The 27,099-nt window shown below is 49.1% G+C and overlaps 1 protein-coding gene across 2 annotated transcripts in view; it reads right to left on the bottom strand.

The window, feature by feature from the left end:
* Window positions 1-27,099, bottom strand: part of LOC142785332 (uncharacterized) — a 112,787-nt gene that overhangs the window by 9,617 nt on the left and 76,071 nt on the right. For both annotated transcript variants that reach the window (XM_075883796.1, XM_075883797.1), the window contains exons 5-18: window positions 26,858-26,979; window positions 19,703-20,244; window positions 18,849-19,254; window positions 18,272-18,369; window positions 17,158-18,067; window positions 16,803-17,027; window positions 15,899-16,102; window positions 14,649-15,319; window positions 11,988-12,188; window positions 10,933-11,385; window positions 8,397-8,604; window positions 7,046-7,528; window positions 5,142-6,125; window positions 4,379-4,699 (exon numbers count right to left, since the gene is read on the bottom strand). In XM_075883796.1, coding sequence (XP_075739911.1) covers window positions 4,379-4,699; window positions 5,142-6,125; window positions 7,046-7,528; window positions 8,397-8,604; window positions 10,933-11,385; window positions 11,988-12,188; window positions 14,649-15,319; window positions 15,899-16,102; window positions 16,803-17,027; window positions 17,158-18,067; window positions 18,272-18,369; window positions 18,849-19,254; window positions 19,703-20,244; window positions 26,858-26,979 — 5,828 coding nt within the window. The remainder of the gene's footprint in view (window positions 1-4,378; window positions 4,700-5,141; window positions 6,126-7,045; window positions 7,529-8,396; window positions 8,605-10,932; window positions 11,386-11,987; window positions 12,189-14,648; window positions 15,320-15,898; window positions 16,103-16,802; window positions 17,028-17,157; window positions 18,068-18,271; window positions 18,370-18,848; window positions 19,255-19,702; window positions 20,245-26,857; window positions 26,980-27,099) is intronic.

Raw genomic sequence — 27,099 nt, 5'->3', positions numbered from 1 at the left:
AACTTCGCAGTTTTCAGAGGTTCGTCCTAAACTTGCAGCACAACAACGGCTACCTGCTTGGGCAAGTCGGGAATGCCAATCAGACGCCTCTTTACTTCGACTTGCCTGGCACCACAACCGTCAAGAAGAAGGGGGCGAAGCAAGTTCATGCGCTGACATTAGGCCACGGTAAAACTGGAGTGACGGCCATAAAACTGGAGTTGCACGTCAGATAGGCACAAGCTTCCCCCGTACCTCATATTTAAACGGAATATGCTGCCGAAAGGAGTCATTTTCCTGAGTGGTGTGATCGTGCGGGCCAACGAGAAAAATTGGTGCGTGTTGCAATTGATGTCTTACTTTTTTTTTCGTCGTGGAAACTGGGTGCGCGTTACAATCGAGGGCGCGGTAGAATTAAGTAAATACGGTAACGGCGGGAGACAACTTTGATATAACGAATTTTCGTCACGGACGATGTAGGAATTTCGCCTCTCATTTTGTCATTTTGGCACGAGCATGCATATTCCGTGGTCGGCCCGCTGCCGCTGAAGCGTGAAGCGGTGGCAGCCTGCTCGTGGCCCCGGCAACTTCAAGCGTGCGCGAGGCGGCGGGCAGGCGGGCCTGCGCCACACAAGCCAGCGTTGCGGCCGTTCTTGCTCCCACGAGGGCATGCACAGATACGCCCTCTGCTTCCAAACCACAGAAAACAAGAAATAGAAAACTACTTCTGCGCGTTGGCAGTGTCACACTTCTAGTTAGCGTTACATATGTGGGGCCGCGATAGATATGAAGGGTGCTTTAGCAAATAGTTTTCCGCAGTAACCGTGTCCCTTTCAAGGCCATGCATGCGTGCATGGTTTCACTGCGCGCATATGGCGTGGCCCCCGACGATATTCAGGTATGCTTTTTTTTATGCGCGAAGCTCCTTATGCCGTGGGTCTGTCGCTCCTCCTCATCCTCTTCTGTATGTATGTATGTATGCATGTATGTACGTACCTATGTATGTATGTATGTTGTATGTACGTATGTACGTATGTATGTTCACAGCCACCGGTGGCACAGTATGTGCCACAGTGGTTGCGAGGGGGGAGATGGCGGTACTTGAGTGTTCACTAGGTGGACGCACGGACGGGCGGACGGACGGACGGACGGACACACAGACTAGCAGACGTATAAATGAACACGCGGACGGATGGACGCATGAACGGATAGATAGACAGATGGATGGACTTGCGGACAGACACATGGACAGACGAGCGGACGCATGGATTGACGCACAGATGGTCACGCTGACGAACGGAAGGGCGGACAGGCTGACGGACGCTTCGCCTCACTCATCATTCACTCCATGAATATGCTGCGATTTTTTCTTTTAGAATGCGGACAGCTGTGTCATCACTACAGAGGGGAGGTGTCAGATTGGGCGCTGATAGGAACTCTCCGAGGCCACGGTGACGACGAATCTTGGGAAGTTGACTCATCATGCATTTCCGTTTGCAGCGCGAGTTAGAAGAACGTAGCCTTCCCAATTAGCCGATTATATCTGGCAACTACGCGACGGCGCTGATGTAAGCAAATATGGCCGCTTTAGTGAGAAGTGCTCTTTTCACACAGTCTCTTCACGTTGAAAGCGAACTGATGATTGCCAAGATTGCTCGCGCGCCAGCGATTCCGACCACGCTTTTAACATCAAAGTTCACCATATCTACTCGAGTGACCCCCGCACCCTGCGTTTTTTTTACGCTCTGCAAAACTGGTGGTTTCGTTTCTGTATGAGCATCCAAAGGCAGTCCTAACATGTGGGGGAATGTTACGGCATGCGGCTCCCAGGCGATAAAGATGTGCCGGTTCATTCGACCTTTGCTTCAGCAGCACTCGCGTGCTTTTACTCGCTCGTAAAGGTTGTAAAGGTTACTATGTGTGGGTGCATGTACCGTAATTACTCGAATCTAACGCGCACCTTTTTTCCGGTTAAGCGAGTTCATAAATCGCATGCGCGTTAGAATCGAGTACGAACAAAAAAATTACGGTCAATCTATCGCCATCGGCAAATCCAAGATGGCCGCCCCCTACGTGTGTCGGCATGGCGCGTCCGCCGTTTCTGCCTATGTGTTTCCCATGTGCGGCACTTCGTACATGTGCTGAGGAGTTCGTCATCCAGTAGTGCATTAGCATCGACGGCGTGGAAGGGCCGACTCCAAAACTCGAGTGCACCACAACACCGCTTTTAAAAGAAAAGTCATCGCGTGTGCAGAAACGGACGGAAATCAGGCCGCATCGCGGTCGTTCAGAGTTCTCGAAACGTGCGTGCGGGACCGGCGGAAACAAAAGCAGAAGATTGTCGACAGCAAAGCTTCACGCAAAGGCTTCAGTGGACCACAGCATGGTCGGTTTCCGCAAATTGAAGAGCTGCTCGGCGAGTATGTGCTTGAGCAGCGAGCGGCACAGCGGCCCGTGACGACAGAACTGCTCCAAGTGCGGGCTATGCAATTAGTCTTAGAAAAAGGTCTAATGCGGAGCCAGTTTAAAGCGAGCAGGTGCTGGCTAACTAACTTTATGAAGAGGAAAGGCTTTTCCCTCCGAAGAGGAACATGCATATGTGAAAAGTTTTGCGGAGGAGTACGATGAAAAGCTTCACAGTTTTCAGAGGTTCGTCCTAAACTTGCGGCGCAACAACGGCTACCTGCTTGGGCAAATCGGGAATGCCGATCAGACGCCTATTTACTTCGACATGCCTGGCGCCACAATCGTCGAGAAGAAGTGGGCGAAGCAAGTTTGCGTGCTGACATCGGTCCACGGTAAAACTACAGTGACGGCAATGCTCTGTTACACGTCAGATGGGCACAAGCTTCGCCCGTACCTTCTATTTAAATGGAAGACGCTCCCGAAAGGAGTCGTTTTTTCAAGTGGTGTGATCGTGCGGGCCAGCGAGAAAAATGGGTGCGCGTTGCAATCAATGTCTTACTTTTTTTTTTTTCGCGGTGGAAATCAGGTGCGCGTTACAATCGAGGGCGCGGTAGAATCGAGTAAATACGGTATGTAATCGATTTGAACTTGTTACGAAACACGGATGAGATGGCAAGAACCCACCGAGGGTATCCATACAATCGCCATCACAAATAATTATGCAGGTCTTTACCGCTAAATAAATGTTTTGGGTCAACTCTGCTTTCAGTTGTTTAATTTGTGCGTTTATTTTTCAAATTTTCATACAGAACCTTCATATGACAAAATCTTCTTTATAACACATTTTCCGAAAATTGGTCAATTTCCTTACATTCAGGTTTAACTGTATTCCCAATTTTTTGATCGGTCAAGTTATGTGTGATCGTGACAGGTTTGATCCACAATGTGCGTTATACCTTGGCACTTTTTACATGGCAGCGGTTATTTTAACATGAATTACAATTCGGACAATGTGCTGTTGAAAAGCATTTGTCTGTTTCTGGTGTGCAGCTCTGACCTTGCCAGCTAACACCATTGAAAGGGCTGCAGTGTTCATACAGGTCACGGTGATGGGCTCTGAGGAAAGACACAGACAAAACAAGTGTGTGCTGAAACTGATGCCTGAAAAAATTGTTGAGTACACTTCACGCTACAGTGGCTATTGCTTGGAAGTGCTTCGAATACAACAGTAATTGAAGATGCATTCTCAAAAGAGTGAAATGATAAACATATGCGGAGCAGTATTGGCACAGTGTGCCAGCTTCAGGGACTTCCTGTTTGTGATATGTAATCTCTCACTGATAACCAAAGCGAATTACAATGTGTTCAGTTACGAAAGCTTACCTTCACCAGAGTGGTTGATTCAACAAAATATTGATCAGCGAAATATAACAGGATCATGAGTCACAGTGGTGATTATTAATACTAATGTCCTTGGTTAAAAATAAAGATAATGTCGAACGCTTCCATTTTCACGGATCTAAGACTGCAGTGCGCAGTTTACAAAAATAAACTATGGATGACGTCACAGTAACGATGATATTCAGTTGGGTATCAATAATAATGGCTGGCATTTTACGTCCCAAAACTACAGTATAATTACGGGGAACGCTGTAGTGGAGGGCTCTGAAAGATTCGGACCACTTCAGATTCGTAAGTGCGCACTGAAATCTAAAAGAACTTGATGTAGCACTAAGCGAAACACGAACAAGAGAAGGCACAGATAGAAACCACACAGTGCCAGGACTGAAATCTCCAGGACTCCAGGAAATTTCCAGGACTGAAATCTAAGTTCGCGGGTCTGTGGCGTTTCGCCTCCGTCGAAATGCAGCCGCTGCGGTCAGGATTCAATGCCATGCCTTTCTGGTAAGCATGTCGAGCACTAGTCCACAGCAGCGGGTTCACCGGATAATCATTCAATAAATTGTTGAGGTGGCGGGTGCCACATGCTCACCAAAATCATGTAGCCGAGGACGGTGGTGCCCACGGTGACGGGAAACGCCATGAGGAAGTAGAGTGCACAGATGATGACGAGCACCATGCCGAGCAGAGACAGTGCCGTAACCACGATGCCCCACACAGTGCGAAAATTGGCTGCCAGGGACTCGCGGTGCTGACGCAGGTACTCATTGTCCGTAGGCACACCCACAGCTGCGCTGGACGCCGGGCATCGCTCGTCACAGTCGCGCACGCAAGTCGACATAGGCGCCACGCCGCTAAAGAAGTCCACCTGGCCGTCGTCCACAAACAGCACGTTCTTGAAGAAAGAGCCCACCTGCATATTATACAATAGCTATTGTACAATCGCATATTGTACAATAACTCGGCACATAGGTGTACATAGGTTTATCTTTTATTGATGGGGCGGGGAGGGCAGTAGAAGCAGTAGAAGCTTTTATTGAAAGGGCGGAGAGGGCAGTAGGCCAATTGGTTCATATCGAATGGTTAGCGTATTGTGCAGTCATGAAAAAAGAAAGTTGAGAGCAAAAAGAGAGAAAAGCACGAAAGCTTCACTACAATGCATTTTTTTTACACTCCTTCATACGCTCGGTGCGACAACTTCTCGAAAACAACGCGATTACTAAACTAATGAAAACTGAGCTAGCCTGACTGCAACCAATGTTCAGTGTGGTACGGTGTGCTAAGAATCTAGACCCCTCAGGGCAACAATCGCAACACACACATGGCAGATGACTTGTAAATGAAAATTAACGTACATTCTGGTAGGTGTAGTTTCGGGCGCTGCTGCCGTTCATCTTGAGCACTCTGTATCCGAACGTGGTGATGGCGGACGGCTGGCACTCTGAGCAGCTCTCCAGGTCCGTGCCCAGCAGCGTCATGCTCACCTCGCGGCGCAACACACTCTTCTTGCATCCTTCGAGGCTGTCCAGTCCACCAGTAAGCGCCGTCGGGCAATTCTTGGTAACGTGATCCCGTACGGCCGCCGCAATGCGCATCACCGTGTCAACAGTGTGGTACACGTAACGGTCTTGCCGCACTTGCAGTTTCTCCCGGCCCGTGCAGATGCGCGCAAACTGCTCGTGTACTCGGCGCGCGTTGGGCAGGCGACATCCGAACTGAAGCTGCCAGAACTCCTCGAACCAGGCATCTGGAATCGGCTCGTGGCGGCCCAGCGTCAGCGAGGACACGAAGCGGGTGTAATCAGGCAGTGGCTCGTTGTCCAACCTCAGCGAGAAGACGTCCACGTCGGCACCATGCAGTGTCTCGAGCAAGTGCTCGTTGTTGCTGAAGCCCTCGGTGCCGACCCAGACAAAGCGCTCGAGCAGCGAAGCCTTCCGCGCGGCGACCACTATCCGGTTGCTGACCTCCTTGTCTTCGGTGAGCACGACGACGACTCGGACGTCCGAGTCGGTGAGCTTGAGTACCGTGGCCAGGACGTCCTCCTCGGTGGCGTCCGGGTCGACCCTCTGTGAGTCGGCAACGCACAGGCCCAGCCTGGCAAGAGACTTGGTCACGTGGTAGTAGGCGTCATGGCCGAACTCGTCGCCGGAGTAGAGGAAGTACACGTAGCTCCAGTCGTAGTGACGCAGCAGGCCCAGCGCGGCCTCCACTTGCCACACTATGGGAGGCAGAGTCTGGATCCCGACGGGTCGGCTTTCCTGGGTGAACCTTGATGTTGTGCTTGTCAGGACCAGTGGAACACCGGCGTCCTTCAGCACGGGCGCCAGTTCTTCGGCAACCTGCGATGACAATGGGAGCAAAAAGAAATAAGTCAGTTGTTTATAGATGACAAACTAGTGATGCTAAGTGCATACTGTCGTTCTCCTATCTTCTCTTTCATCATTTAAAGGGCCAGTAAACAGGCTCTGACTTTTTTTCATACCCCCAAACAAACTTGCGCATCTTTACTGGGCGTGACCAATCTCCTTCCACACGCAGCGACGTCAACTCCGCAATCGGTGATGTGATGCAGCACGCTGCTTGTCGATTCGGCTAAACTAGGTCTCAATAAACAGTAATGAAGTCAATGTCGCCGATCGTCGAGCTGACGTCACTGAGCGTGGAAGGAGGTTGGTCTGGCGTACGAAAGATGTGCGGGCTTGAATGGGGGGGTGCAAAAAGAAAGGCGGCGCCTTTTCACTGGCCCTTTGAAAAATTAACGGGAATGGTTTCCGAGCGAAGTCACACCTGTTGCATGCACTGCTTATATGCATAACTTTGAACAAGTGCCGATAAAGGTTCATTGTTTTGCACAGCTCACTGAACCTGTGCAAACACTGACACTAAAGAGACAACACAAATTCTATAGTTTACGACATGTGATTATGTTTTCTTGCACTCGTATTTTAAAGATTCAGTTTCTTTTATGGTGAAGCAAGCCAGCTAACTCAGCTTTCTGTGGTTTTACTTCAAACTTGGAGAGGGATGAAACCTAGGCAGGACTGTGTTCAAAAGTTTAGAGTGAAGATATGTTGGTGTCAACGCTGCCTAAGATTATCATATGAATGTCGGAAACTGAAACACTGCGTCATATATGTGTCGAGCAGTCAATCGGGAGACCGATAGCGCATTATTTGCACGAAGCGAACGCCAGCACAATGGTATACCGAACTGCAGGTCACCAATGAACCACACATACACGCCAAATCAACCAACGAACCTTGTTTTCAAAGGTGATCATGGACACTAGTGGCTTGGCCTTGGCCTCCCTCATTGATGATGTCATGTAGCCATACACGAGCGACTCTGCACGCTGTGGGGTGCCACACGAGTCGAACACCACGGCGTTCAACCTGAGGTCATCGGTTCGGTTCCTGTTGGCCTGGTCAAGAGCATAGGCGACTGCGAGCATGCCCTGGAAGGTGCGGCCGTCTTCGTGCAGGCCACCGCAGGAGAACATGTCGGAGCCCCTGCGATGCACGGGCAGCACGGCGCCGATAGCGAGGCTCGGGAAGTCTTCACCCGACAGCATGGGCTGAACGCCAGCATCCCTGAGCAGGGCGTCACCAGGACGTGGAGAGTGTCGCCCGCACTCGCCGTCCACTTCGCACGACGAGTTGATGGTGTACGGTGAACGACCGAGGGACACCTCGGGAAGGCTGGCGTTCATCTGCAGGCCTTCGTCCCGGTTGTAGGTGCCGATCTGCCACAGAAAAGAGCAATAGCAAATTTGAGACAGGTCGCTATCGCAATAAAATACTTACGATGTGAAACTCGTTATCATGACAGCAGCAGTGAAAAAAAAAAGGCAGTGCAAATCAATTGTACACAAACTGTTGTATACTACAATTGATTCAACACATTGATTGCAGCTAGATACATTGGCGTAGCCAGGAGGTGGCACACCAGGCCATGCCACATCCCACCCCCCCAAACAAAGTTTCTACCTATGCCTGTGCTTTTATATATAATGCCAAATAAATTATAAATTACGCTAAGATTAACACAACATTAAGCCTAGAGCCACTGATGCCACAACTCCCGATATACGCGAGCATGAACACCACATATTCAGTGCCATGAGTCAGCAGAGTTTAGGACTTGCATTAACATAAGCTGCTTCGGTGGTACAGTGGCAGTTACGGTGCTCAGCTGCTGACATGAAAGACGTGGCTGCAGTCGCATTTCGATTGAAGTAAAATGCCAGAGGCATGTGTACTGAACAATGTCAGTGGGCACCCTTAACGAAACCAGGCTGTCTTAATTATCCAGCCTTCTTTAGGCTTCGGATGTCATAGAGCATCAACACCCCCTTGTCGCCACCTGGGTCAATTGAACATTGCATCTTGCAATATGTGGCGGCACTCTGTCGGGAGCTCATTGGGCAGGCCCGGGCTGCCACAGAGGTTGTAATATAGGAGTACTGGAGTAGAAATGTTTGCATCGTTATCATTTTCCTGCTGAACTAGGAACCAATTTAACTTCAAAGAAGTCAGGATAACAAGCACCCTATTTTTGTTTCAAGCTAATTAACCCAACCAGACAGGCAATCTTGTCTTCACTGTACTTGCCTGCGAGAACTCCCCTGGCATGCCGCCCACTCCGGGGCTTCTATAGTAGATGACCTGGACACGGCCGTTGCCGCTGCTGCCATCAGCGAACTTGAATACCGAACCATCGTGGCGCGTGATGCGAACATTACGGGTGAAGTTTCTCACGAGGTTTCGATAAGCGTCGTCCATGGACAGCTCGCATGGCTTGCTGTCCTCGCCCGCACACCTAAACAGAAACACGAAAAAAAACGTAGCTGATCCCCCTATGTTGGAATCATTATAGCACGAAAGTGAAACATGTCCTTACAGAATTACTAGTTGAGTATTTATTGTGCACTGTTTCCACAACAGTAACAAATTTTATTGCCGCATTAAGAAAGGAGAGTCTCAAAATCTCCAGTGCACACCTCAAGCAGAAAGCATGCACGAATTAAGCACACACACAAGAAGCGCGAAATACCAACTATCACGTCTCGATACTTAAACCACATTGTTCAAACAAAACGAAAGACACACGAAACAAGCAGACAAGTGTACACAGGATGCGTGCAAACAATCGTTACAATTGTCTACGCGTCGTGTGTCAGCACCGTGCTCCGATCGTAAACGCGGCCGCGGCAGCATGCTAAGTGACCTTCGTCCTCTCCCGAATTACGAACCTGATAAGCGCGCGTGCAGGAGAGATCATGCTTCGTGGTTTTGGCACTTCGTGGAGCCGACGACCTTTAGAGCACGCCCAACACGAGCACGTCGTGCCATCTCGCCACTGATAACGAAAATGCGCTAAAGTTTCAAAGATGATGTATATAAATGGCTTGCTTTTAGCATCTGCAACAAAGCCCACTCCGTGGCGTAGTGATTAGGGCTGCGCGCCAGGAATACAGAAGTTACTAGTTCGATTCAATATGATGAATGCTTACCTTGTGTTTTTTCTCAGCAATTTCTTAATATATATTTTTCAACGTCACTTCTCTGACGAAAGTATGTGAGCAGAGCCATGGTGGACCCCACCAAAGACACTTTCATGTGTAAAGCAAAGGCACTTTTGTACAGTCTGCCACATTTCGGAGTCATAACTTGTAGTATTTGAATTATGGTAACAGGCAATGCTAGCAGAGAAAGTTAAGAAAACTTTTCTAACTTAGACGCCACATAGAGCATTTTTTTTTCCTGAAGTACGAGAAACTTAGAATACATGTTCTCTGAAATACCTGTCAGGTGACTTCTATATGTAGATGACTCGGTGCTTTGGCCTAGCTAATCAAGGCCCGTAATACAACTGAAGATGAAGTGTTAGCTGTCTGCGCGAGGCCTCGGATTCTTGGGCTGTTTCATAAAACCATGTATGCACATTTGGTCTCACCGAATAAGCAATTCGAGCTTGCACATGCCGATTAAAAATAGCAAACCATCTTAACAAGCTGAATGAGCTTAACAAGCTACTTCAGTAGAAAGCTGTGGCTTTCACGCTGAGTAAAAGATGTCATTGTGTCTTTTCTAGAGTTGCCACTGACTTTCAAGTAAGAGTCGCCAAACCAGGAGCAGCAAGTCACCAAAAGTCGCCATTTTTCTTGAAATATCACCGAAAATGTCGCCACTCTAGATGTGTTTGCCATGTCTACTAAAAAAAAAGTTGCAAATTATGGGTAGCCCCATACAATACAGTACTACCGAAAACCCCTAAATTATATTGACATTTTTCATTGCCAGTTGCGTTTCCCGGTTTATTATAGGAGTGCTTGGCACGCCTTGTTCTGCGACTAATCGTGAGAGACAATTTGTGGTGCAGGGCTACACCCATTATGAATAGACCGTTTATGACAATCCTTTCATGGTGATCTGCTGAACACTGGAAAAGTGAAAATAACTTCTTCAAAAATACTGTGTAACCTTCATAATGCGCGCACCAAGCTTTCTGCGTGGCCAAGCTTACGCTACAGATTGGCTTTACTCATGTTGCTGAAAGCCGCTCAAAGAAGCCGACCTCTTGGTGTGACCGAAAAAGTGGTAACAACAAAATAATGTCTGGGTAGTGAAGTAGCAGGTACTGCAGCAGCGAGGAAGTCGACAAGCTATTCAGAAAAGTTGGAGCTATGGTGGAAACACGCCGCCTATCTATTGTCTAGCCACTTGAGAAGCCGAACTTTAGAGAAGCTTAAAACACCTTGTAGATCTTAGTTTTATACTGCAACCTCGCCGCACGCACAAAGAAATCTGCTGATTTAAACTAGGCTGGTAGGCTCCTGGGGAACCACCAGCACCTCCATTAACAAGGCTGACGTACTGAAGTGTGCAAAAAGTGTGACATTTACTTGCGGGTCATAAAGAAAGAAAAATGAAAAAATATGTTGCTCATTCATGAGGAATACGCCGAGCATAGAATGCGTAATTAAGTGGAGACATAGGCCAAAAATCGGCAAAAAAATCGCCATGTCACCATTCCTACTTTTGGGATGCCACGAGCCTCTCAAGTTCACCAAATTGGCGAAAAGTAGCCACCAATGGCAACCCTGGTCATTTCATTGGCCGCGAAATTTCCAAAATTATAGCTCACCTCGTCTTACGTGCTTGGTCAAGGCCACTCGCCAGGGCGAACACCGCGGTGACTGTAGACTCCGCAGCGCTCACGTCATCTGCATCCAGCGAAGATATCCCACTGCCGGCGCCGCCCCCGCTGGCCAGTGGTGGTGCCAATGCGTTCGCGCAGGCTGCAGGACCATGGCACCCAGTCTTCTGCTCAACATAAGCACGGTACCAGGGGTTTCGGCCATTGCCCGAGTAACTCAGGTGCTGCAAGTGGTCGCGGAATCCCGGCACGTCTACGGATGCCAGCCGGAATGAGAGAGATCCTAGCGCCACGTCGGGATGCCGAGACAGGATGTCGCGGAGGCCCAGCGCAACGAAGGTCAGGTCCGGTGCTTGGGGCGACTCCGCTGAGGACGATGCCTCGTGAAGAGCGGTCAGCAGGGCGTCGGCTGCCTTGTCGTTGAGGAACAGGACCACGACCCTGTGCGAAGAGTGCATTGAGCATTGTGCAAATGAGGAGTTTGAAGAAGACAGATCGGCATCCATGTTGGTGAATGTGGAACAAGTAAAAAATTATCATAAAAGGTGTCTTCTATCGTCATAGAAAATGTCTAATGGCATACATTTCGAAACTAGAACATAGTTGATAGCCAGCAGACATTGAGCCAAGAGCATGATTTAGACCACTGTCAGCGCGATGCACGACGTGGCACGCATATAGATGTATTACTTAGTACGGCAAGCAGTGCAACGAGGCAGGTGCCTCAGCGATTCATGTAAGTCCCACTTCTTTCTGAATGCACACTGGTAGATGCCACAAACAAAAAAAATTAAGGGCAACACTGCTAGAAAGAGAGTTTTTCTCTCCGATGACAGGGCAAAAACCTAAACGATTTGGGTGGGATAGCATCAGCTACAACGCCTAACCCAAACAATTTAGGTGGGGTAGCGTCAGCTACAACGCAGGCAGTTAGTTACTCAGGTGCATTAAGGTGATTATATAGAAAACGCAATATGAATTGTACAATGTTGCGCTGACGGGAATCGCAGACACCGAGGAATGCCTTTACGGCGGCTACTGACCGGGCACCCTCCCTGTGTCTGCGGAGAAGTTGGGTGGCGGTGGCCCGTACGTCCTCGTCCGAAGTGTCATCCGTGAGGTGGAGTGTGGTGGCGAGACGAAGGGGTCCGCCCTCCAAGGCTCGCTCGAACTGCTCCCACAGGTCCTGCAGCTCGTCATCTTGGTCATTGTACACCACTGACACGTACGTCCACTTAAAGTGCCTGCGGTGCGTGAATGACAGGCATTTGTAATACAGCGCGCGATTCTTGTGCATAAACGCTAATGCTAGAGGCAAGCAGGTAGCAGATATCTGCCATGAATACAGCCGCGTTGACCAAACTGGCGATAATGGTACCTTAAAATGCCTTCCTTTCACAATGTAATGACATCATTAAGCAAACACATCCTTTGCAAGAGTTTACTACTGCACATTGCGGCTCCTCTTTAGGCAAAAGCCTGCCTTGCTTCAATAATTTTTATGCATAACAGAGGAAACATTGGTCTCTACTCCAAGGGATATATTTTATTTCTATTACAATGTGGAGCACCCCAAGTAACCACGGATATCCGGTAGGCATGTGATGGGACGTACAGTTCGGATATTCCTCACACCGACCAAATGTCCACGAATGTACACTGCACGTCCGATGGACATACATCACATGTACAAGTAAAAAGGTAACGAATTTGTACATCCGCGCTCGACATCCCTTCAGGACAGCCAACATGGATATTGACCGGCCCTTCAGAGGATATGTATATATATATATATTTATATATATATATATATATATATATAGTGCATATTCAAGAAAAACCTTTCACGTGATCAATGCACCCACACAGCCCACTCGGAGGCTCGTCTTTTCCGCGGAAGCTTTTCTGCTGGGAATATAATTCTAAAAAAAATGAAGTCCACGTGGGCTTTCAAAAACAATCGAACCTTAACTATCTACATATATCAAGGCTAAGAAGCACATAACTCACAGTCTGCAGCTGCAATTGTGAAAGTGTGTACGTAGTCTTACAAGTTTTCAGTGTTCAATGCCCTTCCGCCTCAAAGTGCAATGACGTCTTAGGTAGCAGCAATTGCTTCTTTACGGGTTTATGATTAAATTAGGTTATTAGCGACAAACCCAACTTGTGCATGCTGATGGCAATTTTATTCCAGTAACTGCAATACATACATACAGACAAGCACAGGAGAAAAACTAATGGGTGTAGCACATGCCTCTAAAGAAGGTGTACAGACAGTGACCACGTGCTGGTCCTAAATCAGTTAATAGCAAGGGATATGCGAGCAAATAAAGAGCTGAAAACGTGCCACGTATTAGCAGGGCTAATACAAATGACGGACAATAGTTAACGCGTGCTAAAAATGGATACATGTCCGATATGAGACGTAAAGAACAGATATGTAACATGTGGCCTTATCTGTTCTGTGCAAGTGAGCGGGGTTGCTGCTGCTTGCCAAGGCAATCTCTGCCGAAAACAATGGTAGGCTCGCGCCGCGTTTCCATGTTTCTTGCAGGAATGTCATCCTGTGTAACTTCACATGTTGCTGTTGATGTCCCCACGGGCGCACTTAAAAAAAATCTACCTTCTGCCGCTCGGAGACCGACTCAACGTACAAACGTGCGGTGCGATACGAACACCCTCCTTTCCAGTGCTACTTCCCTCAGTGCGTGCCTCTGGTCAAGCAGGTTTGGAGACAATAGGCACAATGACGCGCGTTTTCTCCCAACACATCCAGAGGTGCACGGCTAACACGACGTGTACGTTCGACAAATCTGAGCTACTGCAGTGCACCGCTTGTTGAGAAGTATCGAGGCTGGCGCATGAAAGTTTGCCTACATGATGACTGCTACTGTGCGCTTGATCCGCATTTGCGTTAGTGTACAGGTGATAATAATAACACTTAATACATTATACTTATGGCAAACTACGATACACATATTGAATCAGCCAGATTGTTTTGCCTCGGGAAGCAAAATTATTTGGCAACCTGGGATCAAATGCTTGTGCCAAAAATTAATTTCAAAAAATTTTATAGCTTCTTTAATGAAATTTTACAAGATTGGCATTCTACAGATCTCTATATATTTTCACTACATTCTAACATTATAATATATGATGAGCAAATGCACATATCCTTGGCATGTCTGTATAAGGACAGCCAGTCAACGTTCAAAACAATGTCCAGTCGGACATCCAATTCGGACATCAAGAAAACAGCCACACAGGACATGAATTTTTACTGTACATCCATTGGCTATCCGTCTTGGATATCTGTATGGTTGGAAATTTGTATACACTTGGAATGAATAGCCAGCAGATATCTGTGGTTAATTGGGACGAGGCAACGCAGAAATAGCAATATTTGTGTGCTGTACTAATATGAAGTGGAAAATTGCTTTAGACGCAGTGCCACCAGCCACGCCAAGATATTAGGCAGCGAAAACTGTAGTAACAGCACATTTATAAAGCAGCAAGTCAGCAGATCGGCAAAAGCTGTGATCAGGGAACGGCTGACAGCACGGGAAACCATGGGAGTAAAGATGCATCTGCGCTTGCATGGCAAGTACGTCATAATTGAGCCAAGTGGCCAGGAAAAAGATTTGTTAAGAAAATTGCAGAGCACAATGGTCAACCACACACATAAACGATTGATATCTGCGTACCTGAGGACACGCAGGACGGCCTGGGCGACCTCCGCATTAGACGGGAGCACGCGAAGGAGGCTCGGATAGCGGCGGCTCCCGAGCTGAGACAGTGATGAGTCTGATGCAACCATGGGCATGCCAGCAGCTGCAGCGAGAACTTCGGCCGCCGGCTTGACTGTGCATTGACCGGCGTTGTTACTGCCGGAGGCGACGAAGCCGAACACGTGCCGAAGTGCGGGCAACCGGATGGGCCTTGTGAGCGAGGCTAGCGAGTCACTGGCAAAGTTAGACAGGTCTCTGTAGGTCTTCTCCCGGCTGCCGCACACGTCAAAGACCACAGCGCCGACTTTGACTCCTGGCAGGACCGAGGGGCTGGCGTTGATCTGGTCCAGGGCCCAGAGGAAGGCCTCCACACGGCGCACGCCGGACTCAGTGACTCTGTGCGAGCATTGGAACGGGGCGTCACCACGTTCGTGCACAGAGAAGGCGGCCGCAAGATAGACGTGGTCGGGCGAAGGCACCACCAAGAAGTCGACAGCCTTGGGAGCACAGTGAGCCCGGCACGAAGCAGCCTGACAGGCGGACCGGAGCTCGTTCAGCGCCACTTCCTTGACTTCACTGCTCCTGCTACCTTCGTAGGTGACCACAGGCATAAGCTCCATGAAACGATCGTCAGCCAGGTGACCGGCCTGCCGAAGACGAAGAAGAGAAGTGAATGACAAGTCAGCCACACCCGCCAAAGAACGAAACGGCCCGCACTTCATTAACGTCACGGCGTTTCGGTAGTTTCAGGGAAAATAATCAGGTGGACTAACACAGTAATTTGCTTGCAGAGCTGTGATGGAGGTTCTCATTCCAAGGAGTAGAACAATGACACTCTGTGAGTCAGAGTACTTGCGTCTTCTTTAGAGCTTTAAGAAACTGAATGAGCCCCATTTATGCAGTGTAAGTAATGCATGTGCAGGTTATTGAATATATTTCTACCCGTTGTGCATTAGTTTGTGGATGATGTGAATATTTGCTGTTGTATAGCATAACGTATATCTTCAGTGTGGGAAGCAGTGTAAACCTTTGGATACACAGACATGCATACTTGAACGTGTTGCGCTACGGTTAGTTCGAAACGTACTACCATATCAGCGTGGAAGACTGGTATTGATAATACCCACTCAGAATAATTCGGCTTTCTATTCTATTCATAGCACCTAAACGCCGGCAGTTACAACATGATATGTGGAGTCGCATCATTAGCCACTGCGCACGCTCACCCTTTGAGGTGCGATGCCGGCGGCTGACCTGCGGACGTTCCACAGGTCGACGGCGATGTCTCCATGGCCTCGTTCGGTGAAGACGAACATCTGATTCTTGTCACCAACACGCACTGTGTTTGCCTGGCGAACCAGCTCGTCCAGCGCCTCTCCCACGCCCATGGCGTTAGCCAGGAGCCGAGCACAGTAAAGGGCATCCATTGCCTGCATCGCAGAAGTACATCTGAGGTGCCTCTTTGCACACCATTGTGGAACTAATATGAGACATCACTCATAAGCTGGACGTTTTAGTGTGAGACCTAGCAATAAGTTTGATTTTGGCAATGGCTGGGCCATGGATGGGCTGAGCCGACTGATAACGGCTGACCTATGACGACATCGGGCAAGCAGTCTTTAATGGGGAGATGCCATGGAAGACAATAAAATGAAGCCTGTAGAATGATGGAGTCTGGACTTTTTTCTACTGTTACCACAGAAGGCTGCAGAATTAAAATACACCATCTTGAATTTTGATGACAAAGTTGGTACTTCGGAAAGAAGCCAGCTGTCATCCAAGCGCCCCCGACCGAAATGAATTGCGACTCCGAAGACAGTGCACCGCCACCGGAGTGCCCCCGCCCTATGAACAGGGGATATTTAAGTAGGAGGGGAAAGATAGACATTGTGTATGTAAAATCTCTAGTCTCTAGCCGTATTATATGTCCTTGAAAATATTTCACAATATATTTTATGAATGTTTACACATATCGGTTTTCAGTAAATACGAAAGTAGGCTGCTTTGAACGCCTCTTCAATGCGGAGCCCTCCTTATGCAAGGCATCTACCAGAGTCCATATCGCGTCGACTTGTGAAACGGACACTCAGCCAATTAATAAATCAATCAAAAGAAGAAGTCTTTGCTCACCTCTCGGGACCCTCCGCACACCTGTTCACGGAGGTCTCTGAGCGCTGTGGCTGCGACGAGCACAGCCTGCATGACGTCCACCACCGAGCGACTGGGCATCAGTGGCACTGAACACACCTGGCCACCTTGAGTCTGGTGGCACGTCCTCGCCTGAGACCACAGGTCACTGAAGAAACGATTCTGGTCCGGACGCAGGCGCTCATAGTAAGACTCGAAGTCCAAAACCTACGCGTACGTGGACCAAATATATGTATCGGCGTGTCTTATATCTAGCCCGGCACTCCAGCAATCGATTCCCGTGGGGTTTTAAGAAGGTTTTCTGTTGCGTCTTTATTTAAAAACGAAAAATTCGTACCTGTCCATACTGGGGCCGCAGCAGGACAGCGCCAAGAGCATCCTCCTCGTGGCCGTCGAAGCTGACAGGCTGGCCGCCGCCGTGAATGAGGACCAAGTCAGCGTGGTCCAGTAGTCCCTCTGTGCGGGCCCTTCGCAATGCAGCCAGAAAGCGCAGAGTGTCTTCGGAATCCGTCCAGAGGACGACAGCGCGGGCGCCGTTTGCAGCAGCCGTCGTGAGGCGCGCGATAATGTTGGGGTCCAACTCGCGTCCGGCGTTCAGCGTAGCCTGTATGGCGAGACAGATGCCGACGGCATCGGCACGCTCCTTGAAGGCCTCGAATGCGCGGGACTCACTCTCACTCGACACGACGGACACATAGCTCCAGTCGAGGCTCTGCAAATAGGTGACCGCTGCTTCGGCGATCTTTTCAATGGGCAGCGGTATTTGGTAGAGGTAGCTGGGCCGGCGGCCGTGCGAAGCAGCCAGGTCAGTCGTGGTCACCAAGGTGACGTTCAGGCGAGACAAAATGGACGCGGCTACCCTCGTGTGTTCCGCCGACATGGACGAGGAGATGAACACGGTGGGCACGCCCAGTTCCGAGAAGTGCTCCAGCACAGCCGAAATGTCCCGTGTGAGGACAGACGCCGAGGAGCATGTGTCAATGGCGCGAAGTTCGAGCTTGAGTCGCGGAAGAAGGACGCCATTCGAGTTGATTTTGCGCACCATCCAAGAGGCGGCCTCTAGGTCTTGCACAGCTAGGCGGTTGACCATGTCTCCGCAGCCAAATGCACCGTGGCCAGCGTTGTGGAGGGGAAGCAAGACAGGAAGGACAATGTCGGTGGCAGACAGGCCAGCTTCAGTGCTGGTCGGGAGTGACGAAGCTGACGTGATGGTCGCGTCTGCTTCCTCCAGGCGAGTGGTGCGAAACCTGCAGGAGTTGCAAGACCATTCGCGACATACAATATCAAATGAGGCAGGTCATAAGGCGACAAACGCATCCTGTGTTACTAATAGGTGCAGATATTATCGCAGCATGGCTGGCAACACCCTATGTCAGGGAGTAACAAGGTGCATAAAAACTAAAAAAAAATGCTGTCACATGTCTACGTGTGTTGTCGAATGTCTGACTTACCTGATGCAGTTCTGGCACGTATCAGAAGAGCAAAGTGCTGGCATGAAGCGAGTGTCTTTCTGCAAAAGTTTCGCCTCCTCGGAGTCGTAAAGTATCAGCTGCAAAAAAAGAAGAATATTTTAAAAAATGTTCCCAATAATATCGAACTGAAAGGCCCCTGTTTCATTATGACACTTTAACAAGTTATTGAGAAGCAGGAATGAAATTTAGAAAATCTGTAGAAGTAAACATGAATCGTCCAAATCCTCTTGGAGAATTTTTCTCCCTGATGTTCGAGATTTGCGGATTTGTAATAGCGTTTATAATATTCGTACCTGCATTCTCTTGTGAGGTTCTACCTTGCATATCTCGATGCATTGTTGTAGCGGAACACATCGCGGCACTAATCTTCATTCACGAGCGCGCTCTTGAAACACAGTGTGACCTACAGCTTAATCTGACCAGCTCGCAAGCACATGTTTCGCACCATTCTGCAGTTGGTTAGCTCCTTGCGAATGTGCTATAGAATGCAAGAATAGTCTTAGCGGAAGACACACATGCAGACAGCCAAAAAAGTGCACACACGTAATGCACCAACCTGTTTGAAGTCCGTTCCTTTGACCGCGTCGTACAGGAAACGAGTCAAAGCCAGGTGACTCGCGCCGAGTTCTCCCAGGACGTCAGAGGCAGCGCGTGCTTCACGGCTCACAGCGCCCGTTGCTTGGACTGCAGGTAGACCACCTCCTGACCTTGAGAGCGTGAACGCCGTACCACCGGGCTCCAGGAAGGATCCGGCAAACTGACTCCTTGTGAGGCGTCGCAACTCGGGACACAGTCCGGGCTGTCCTCGGCACAGCGCTTTCCAGGCTGAGCGCAGCGCCTGCGCAAGTGTGAACACACCCCGCGCGGCCGGCAGGGCCCGAGCCGTTTGCACAAGGGCTTGCACAGGCTCGTGGCTCAGGGACAAGTCTGGACACGGCACTGCGTTCTCCAGTCCAGGGATTCTGCAATAGTGTCAAGGAAATGAAAAATGTCCCTTTTGTGAAGCCTAAGAATCGTGCCAGGACTCCTTCATGAACGTCCTGCATGCGATAAAGAATGTCTAGAAAGACGACGCATTTTTCACAGCACTGACGACTTCCTGAAAAGTTTCCTTCGTGTAGGTCAGCTCTTTGAAACAAGTGCTCTCATTAGATTTCATGCACAACACAAGATGTATGTAGTAGCTAAAAAAATGATGAACTTTAAATCACTTGTGCTCAGTCTCACCAAAACGGGAACGTGGAAGAATCTTGAACTCTTAGGCAGACTAAGCATACATATGTGTTGTGATGAATACGGCCAAGATCCCTGTGCACAATCAAGGAAGTCCTCCCAGCGAGTTTCCATTAACCATTTAGTGCCAGCGATCCAGCGATCCCCCACTATGACTGATAAGATAAAGTGACGTACTTGAGACCCTGTATTCTGCAGCGCTTCTGCATTGCCACAAGCTCCAGGTACCAACGATCCCCAGCATTCTTTACGTCGGCCGTACGGCTCAAGTTACTCCAGTGGTCCTCGAACGAGCCCACGGTGGGCGGGTATGGGGCGAGGGCGTAGAAGCCTGCGCGGTTGAGCAGCGGGCCCAGCCTGCGCAGGGCTTCCTCGCCAGGCACCCAGGCGAAGAACCACTGTCGGTGGCGCAGGAAGGTGTCCGGGTCCGAGGCGATGAGCTCTGCGAGGGCCTCGACGGCATCAGCCGAAGCGGTCACCACGAAGACTGGTGTGGTATCCTCCAGCTGGACGAGGAGGTTGCGCAGTCGAAGACGGGCCCGCTCGCCGCCTTCATGGGTGGCCGTCTTGGGCAGGGCCTCGATGAGGGTGACACAGGGAGATGAGGCCGACACAGCCCGCTGACTAAGCGCCTTTACCACGGCCACGCTGGGCTCGTCATGAGAGTGCAGCACGGCGAAGTGTTCCCACTTCATGTCGAACGCGGCCTCCAACAGCAGCTACAGGGGAAAGGGAGCAAAAGGAAGTGGTGAGAGAAAGGTGATGGCACAAAATTATGGGCTCACAGGCAAGCGGAAAGAGAAACTATTGCCTCATATAGCCCGAAAACGGCCGAGAAACTCATAATTTATCTTGAAGTGGGGCCAGCTTGCGCCCATTTCATTGTAAAGAAGGAGGAGAAAAAAGGTTATTTTTTATTGCTCCGGGCAGACGATTGAAGCCTGGAGCTTACGCAAGTTCAAAAAGTCACAACATTCTCTCATTCTTTCTTTTTATTTTGAAAAATGAACTTTTTTTCTGTTTACAAATCCCACATGCCATAAATATGGCCTGTAGTTGTTGTACTATACGGTTCTATAAAAAAAAAATCTGTTTCCCCGCAAGGACGAAGCAATGGATGTGATATCAACAACTTAGAATGTAACACTGAGAATGGCTAGCAGATCGAAACGTGCAGCGCGCTGTTCACGCACAATTGACGCGCGAAAACAACACACACAGCACGAGAGCTAACTAACAACATTTACAGTTCGATGCTTAACACGCTGCTTTAAAAAGTTATGCATGAAACATAATCACAGGTACAAATATATTAGTGCAAACTAACGAGTGTCCCAGTTATTATTTCGCTGTCTTTGAAAAGCGCACTCTTTTCACAAATGGGGCGTGCTCAGGGAGCCAAGTTACCTGCGTGGCCCAGGGAACTAACGCAATCGTTTCGGTGAAAGACCAAGGCACACGATTCTCTACCCCGAAGGATAAGCGCATACGCACGAGCACCCAACCTCCCCCCCCCCCCCCATCCTCTTCCCGCTCCCATGCCTGGGGCAAAGTATGCGTGGGAGATAAGCGAGCGTTGGCTCATCGCGATGAGCTGGGGGCCGAGCGCGGGCGGCTTTTTTAAAAGGCCACTCGCCAGGTTTGACGATTTTTGAGCTGACAAGTGCAAGGCGTAAATGAGGCATTCATGATCACTTCTGCCGAAATTTGCAACGCTCCGCGCTGCGGAAACAGGTCAAATTTCAAGATGAACGCTGCTCCCTCTTCTTTTCCCGGGCGCGCGCCCAGAGAATGAGGGCATGGCGTGCACGTATGGATGGCCTTATGTACACGGCAGTGCATTGACGTTGATCCTCTATGTAGACGACTGTGTTCTGACATTGCCATCAATGGCACATGACATGGCGACAGTGGCGTAACTAGATAGGACGGCGCCCAGGGCAAATATATTTCCGCGCCCCTCATTATGCCCGTGATAATGTTTGTTATTATTATTATTAGTATTAATAATAATAATAATATTATTATTATTATTATTATTATTAATAATAATAATATTATTATTAATAATAATTATTACTACAGCTCCTATTAATAATAATATTATTATTATTAATAATAATAATATTATTATTAATAATAATTATTACTACAGCCCCCCCCCCCATTAAAAGCGCTAATGTAGGCTTCCGCGATTGCCTACTGGCGCGCGGCGGGCCATTTCGGAGGCCAAGGGCCACCAGTTCTGATTTCGATGAGCTACGCCCGCGTTTTTGTATAGTATTTTTCTTTTTTTATTCAAACTTCCGGAAGTCCCTTACCCGTCATTGTTCTCTTCCAGTCCACACTGCAAAAATCTTGACGGCACGGGCGCTTCCCAGGCCCAAGTTTCTCGTACCTAAGCTTTCGCGCTATTTGTGCATCCCAAGGAATGCAGGGTGAGTACAAAACAAAGCAACCAGCTAGACACCGCGCCCTCGGGTCTGGTATGGGGGTTAAACTGGTCGGAGTGTTCTGCCGTTTCGCTCCGTTCGCTGTTCCATTGATGGAGGTCATCCTTGTGCGGCCGCATTCTTTCAGGGAAGTTCTTGGTTTCTCCAACGTACGAAGCGGGGCAGTCGGCACATGCTGTCGGGTACACTACGCTCTGCGCTTTTTTCGCAGGTGCGTGTTCTTTGGGCCAAAGGATGAACCTGCCCATGGCGGTGGATGGCATGTGGGAAACGTTGACCCCCGCCCTTCTATTGCTTTGCTGGCGCCCGCGATGCAGGGAATCAACAAACGTCGCCGTCGTGTCACGCTTTCTCCGTCTTTCCTCCAGAGAACTCTGCGAATAAACGCCTTTGTTTAGCCTTTGGTGCCGAGGTCACGGATTATATTCGCCCTTCCTTCCGCCGCTGCGTGGACGATTAGTCGTTGGACGATCGGCTATTTCGTTGGAGTTTTCTGTTCTTACTCAAAAAAGGTGCATTCGAACTTTTTTATTTTATTTTGTTTACGTACGTGGTTGGTTTCAGGGAAGCTTTCAGTAAGTGGTTTGGGAGGCTGGTGGGGTTCGCTGAAACTCATCTAACCCAGTGCTGCGGAGCACAAAACAAAGCTTAGCCGAGGGTCATGGGAAGGCACGGAGGTAGCGCAGCAAAATGAAAATAGAGGATCCTTTTCCCGATGCAAAAGCCATTGCGGCAACCCTTTCCTTCACCACCATCCCCACTTCCAGTCGTACATTACAACCTCGCCCCTCCCCCCTTCCAGGCGGTTTTACGGAAAAAAACATTGACAACCTTTCCAGGGGGCGCCAACCCGAGGACTCGGCTTGGCGCCCCCTCCCTAGTGGCGCCCGGGGCACTTGTGCCCCCTTGCCCCCCCCTAGTTACGCCACTGCATGGCGAAAATTATTTAGCACAACATGCGTAGTTTATGCAAGTGGGAGCTTGAAGAGGTTCTTCTCTGGATAAATAAAAAGACAATATTATGCGCGTCTTTTTTTTCCCCCGTGAATCGCAACGAGATGCAGGGCTAAGAGTTTTGCATGCGTTCATGTCCCTGCGGTCAGCGCATTGAGCAGAGGACAGCCGTGGAGAAGAAAGTAACGCTTCTACGTGTTCGCACACTCATTAAGCTCATCTATTCCACTTCGTTTAAGCCAGCATTTCCAAATCATCTCGCGGAAACGGGCAGTAAACTGCAATGTTACGCTGGCCAAAAAAAAAAAAAAATGCCACTCGCGTGTTTGGAGGGTAGGGCTTGTTCGAGTACGTCATGCTCACGTGACCTCTTGGTCAAATGCCAGAGAGGGCAGGGAAGACTTTTGGCTAGCGAAGGCTGCGCGATGGAGCGGTAAGGATTTCGAGCTCGCCTTCTCTCAACCTCGTTTCACGCCGCTTAAAAAAAGAAAGTTTTCTCAGCTCGTAATGAACCGATTGAAAAAAAAATTGTGGCGAAATGCTTCTCATTCGACACACAACTTCCCCCGTCTAACTAAAATTAGTTATGGGCCCTGGTGAGTGGCTCTTTAAAGACGATTCTTTTTTGGGCTACTTCGGCGCAAAAAGTTTGGCCTGCCTGCCTGCCTGCCTGCCTGCCTGCCTGCCTGCCTGCCTGCCCGCCCGTTAACATGTTGCATCTGCCCGTTTGCATGTTGCTTTTTCTTTTGTCATACACATAGCCGCATGTACGTGTGCATGAATGTAATACTGAAAATTTAGTCACTACATGTAGACTGTCATCAAGAGGGAGCCGCATTTGGATTCATCTACACGAATGGATGCCTTGATCTTGTTGAGCAGCAGATTTGCGCGATGAAATTTCAAAGTGGCAGAGGAGAAAATGAAGGATGAAAGTGCAATGTACTCATTCGCGTACGCCATGGATGATTTCCTTGGGGCAGAAGGGTTCGTAGTGCAGAATTGTTTTCTTTTTTGTTAAGAGGTGAACGGTCAGCGGCAATGCGGGGGCATCGGCGGCAGCACAGGTCTGCGACGCCGGCTCAGCCGCTGAGTCTACGATCGCCGCATCGGCATGTCGTCGGCGCCGTTTGAACTTTGCTTGCTGCTTATCGTCACGCCGCTTTTCCTCGCGCTCATGCCACGCAGCGCCTGTATGCTTGGAGCCGTAGCCGAGTTGCAGAGACGGCGCACCCTATCTGGGTTCGTCTCATAGAACAACCTGGACGGCTTTCCTACGAGCACAAGAGCATCCACGTTAATTATTGTCTTCATGCTTCCTCTCTCAGTCACTCACCTCCTACGAAATAAGCCCCACATTCCAAAACGGTGCCGTTTTGTTCATCAGAATGCGCACTCTTTATGCGTGCCAGCCAAGTCCTCCGACGGTTCGCGCTGAATTTTTTTGTATGCTCGCACTGGTCTTCAATAACCTTCAGTGGTTATAAAGAAGCTCGTACTAGTAGGCTGCTTATTGCTTCTGCAACTGTGGCTACGGTTAGAGCAGCCTACAATGCGCATATACCTATTGCGGAGGAATAAACTTGTAGGTTCAACGAGACGCGGCTGAACAAGGCCTGAACACGGTTTATAAAAATGGCCGACTCGCTGCGAGCAGCGAGGTCGAGTGACATAGGTGCAAGCTATGTATACGATGCATGACGGCGGCGGTGATGACAAAAACCAGCCAGGTCGGTCCCTATAATCGCTATCCCAATAACATTGAGCATAAGAGCATTTACGTTCGTGCATAACGTCCCTATGTCCACGTAGAATTTTGGAACGTGGTACAGGCATCTCTAGTATTAGAGGGTGAAAGCCTGAATAATGAGAAAGTGTGACATGTTGGTTTAATGGGTTTGACCTGAATTCTGCCTACTCATGTCAACTTGCCATGCTACAATTGCACTCATCCGTTGCCTGGGACGATTCAGCATGGTAAACAAGAACTGTTCATGAAAGTTTTCAGTCAGATAAAACTTCTCGTACAGTATACAGCCGACGATCTATATAGGATGAACTTCGGAGTCTACTTCACGAAAAAATAAATACCATGTTCTTAGTATAACACGCAAAAGACCACACGAGTGAAACAATATACCGACTCACTTTATGCATTCATATGAACTTTATTTCGAAGGAACAGTGTTTATGCTATATTTTTGTTGCCTACGCACGTGTTCCCATTGACGCTTCACCACGTGCTCCGATACGGCAGTTATTAGTGTGCACTGAGTGTTCGATTGCGACATTATTTATCTGCAACCCATTTTATACTCGTTCATTAGACTAAGAAAATGGCCCCAGCCACCTAAAGGGGTCATGACACCGAATTTTCAACCATAATTTCTGTTGAGTGGGTTGATTCTTGTACGTTCACAGACAAGCGGGCGAAATTTGAGAGAATTTGGTCGAGCCGTTAATTTATAAACGAATATGCTTATGAACGAGCGACAGTCGAGCAACACTGGCGCAATCGCTAGCCGTGACACTCGGAACCGCTTGTTAAGCGAGCTGCCGCACAGTGTGCATCTGAAGGACGGTCGTGTTCTGTTGTCAGCTGCGCTTGCCGTCTAACTTTTTCCACGTTGTTCAACTTGCCACTGGGACTAAATGACTTCCAGGGGTTGAAACAATACCAGCGCATCACCCGTGTAGCGCTGGAACTTGCAGCAAGCAATTTCGGAGGTAAAAAAGTGCCCTGTGAATGTGCAATGCATATGCCGTTTGCCACTATGGATAAATATTCATTGAAACGCCTTGCAGGCAGTGCCACTGTTTAGCGCCACACTTGGTATTTTTTTTTACCGGAACAGAATACAATCGACAGAGTTCAAGCGAAAATTCGGCCAAAATGTAAATCGTGAGTAACCCTAGGTAGCGCTGCACTGACATATCGTTCACTTTGTCTTATGTTTATATATGTCGCACGCAACAACCGATGAAAAAACAACATTCCCAATGCGTATCTGTTCAGCACCGAAAGTCGTGCATGTACGTATGCTAGCCAACAAAAATCTGCACGACGCTAAGTAAGACTTGCTCGCAAAAGGAGCGTCAACAAACCCCCGTATCCCAAGCTTGATTGATAAATGTGCGCCCAAATCTGAGCATATGGCCCTAAGCGTTTCCGCCTCCATAAGAAATGCAGCCGCTGCAGCCGGGATTTGATCTCGCGACCTCCGGGTCAGCAGCCGAGTACCTTAGTCACTAGATCACCACGGCGGGGCCGTATCCCAACTTCGCTTTTAAACCTGACACACATAAAATAGAACTGTCTATCATATGGAAAACAGTCTAGAACGTCTGCCACAATGGCCAGGTCATTGGAATTCTTGTTCACATAATCTTCGACGCTTTCTTTGCTTGAACTGGTGGCGATGGAATCGAAGTCAAAATACTCAACGTATACACGACGTCGTCGCCGCATATGGTGATGGTAATGGTAACACACCGCAACAGTTGCAGCCCACTAACACATGCAGACGACGCGGCGAGCAGCGCTCGCAACACTGACCGCATGCGGAAGGGGCTGTTTGGTAGCAGACTTCGTCACTGCTTTTTTGGCTTGTGACACGTGCCATGACAAAATGGCGGTCGCCGGTGGTGGGCGGAGTTTACAGCCGATGACATCTACGGCTTATTTTGAACTGAAATAATCTCTTACAGTCCAGCTTTCACACGTGCAAAGCATATTTGACCCTTTACTTTCGTTTTCGCCGACAAGCGTCAATTGTAGGGTGACTGTCAAAACCCCTTTAACCGTACACAGCAGTGCTACTTGCAGTGTATGTGTATCAAGAGTGTGGAGCGCAACTGCTTGACTTGAGAGAAACGGAACACGGCATCTTGCTCAGGACATCGAGAAACTCCAGTGCGCACTGACCTTGGCCAGGTACTCGGGTGGTGCTATGGCACTGCTTTCCAGTGGGATGGTTGGCACGTCGTGGTCCCTAAGAAGGCCGGCAATCAGCTCTTCGTTTCTCAGGGTGCTCGTCATCAAGGTGCCTGGTCAATGGTAAGCAAAAAAAAAAAAGAAACACAGTTTAGGAACTCCTGCAGCTCTTTTATTTATTACTGATGGGCAAGTTATGCATTGTAGTTGAATTCAGAGACCAATGTGTGACA

Source organism: Rhipicephalus microplus, unplaced genomic scaffold (genome assembly GCF_043290135.1).
Source record: "Rhipicephalus microplus isolate Deutch F79 unplaced genomic scaffold, USDA_Rmic scaffold_21, whole genome shotgun sequence".
Taxonomy (NCBI): Eukaryota; Metazoa; Arthropoda; class Arachnida; order Ixodida; family Ixodidae; genus Rhipicephalus; species Rhipicephalus microplus.
The sequence above is the reverse complement of the archived record's forward strand: the minus strand, read 5'-3'. Positions and strand labels throughout refer to the sequence as shown.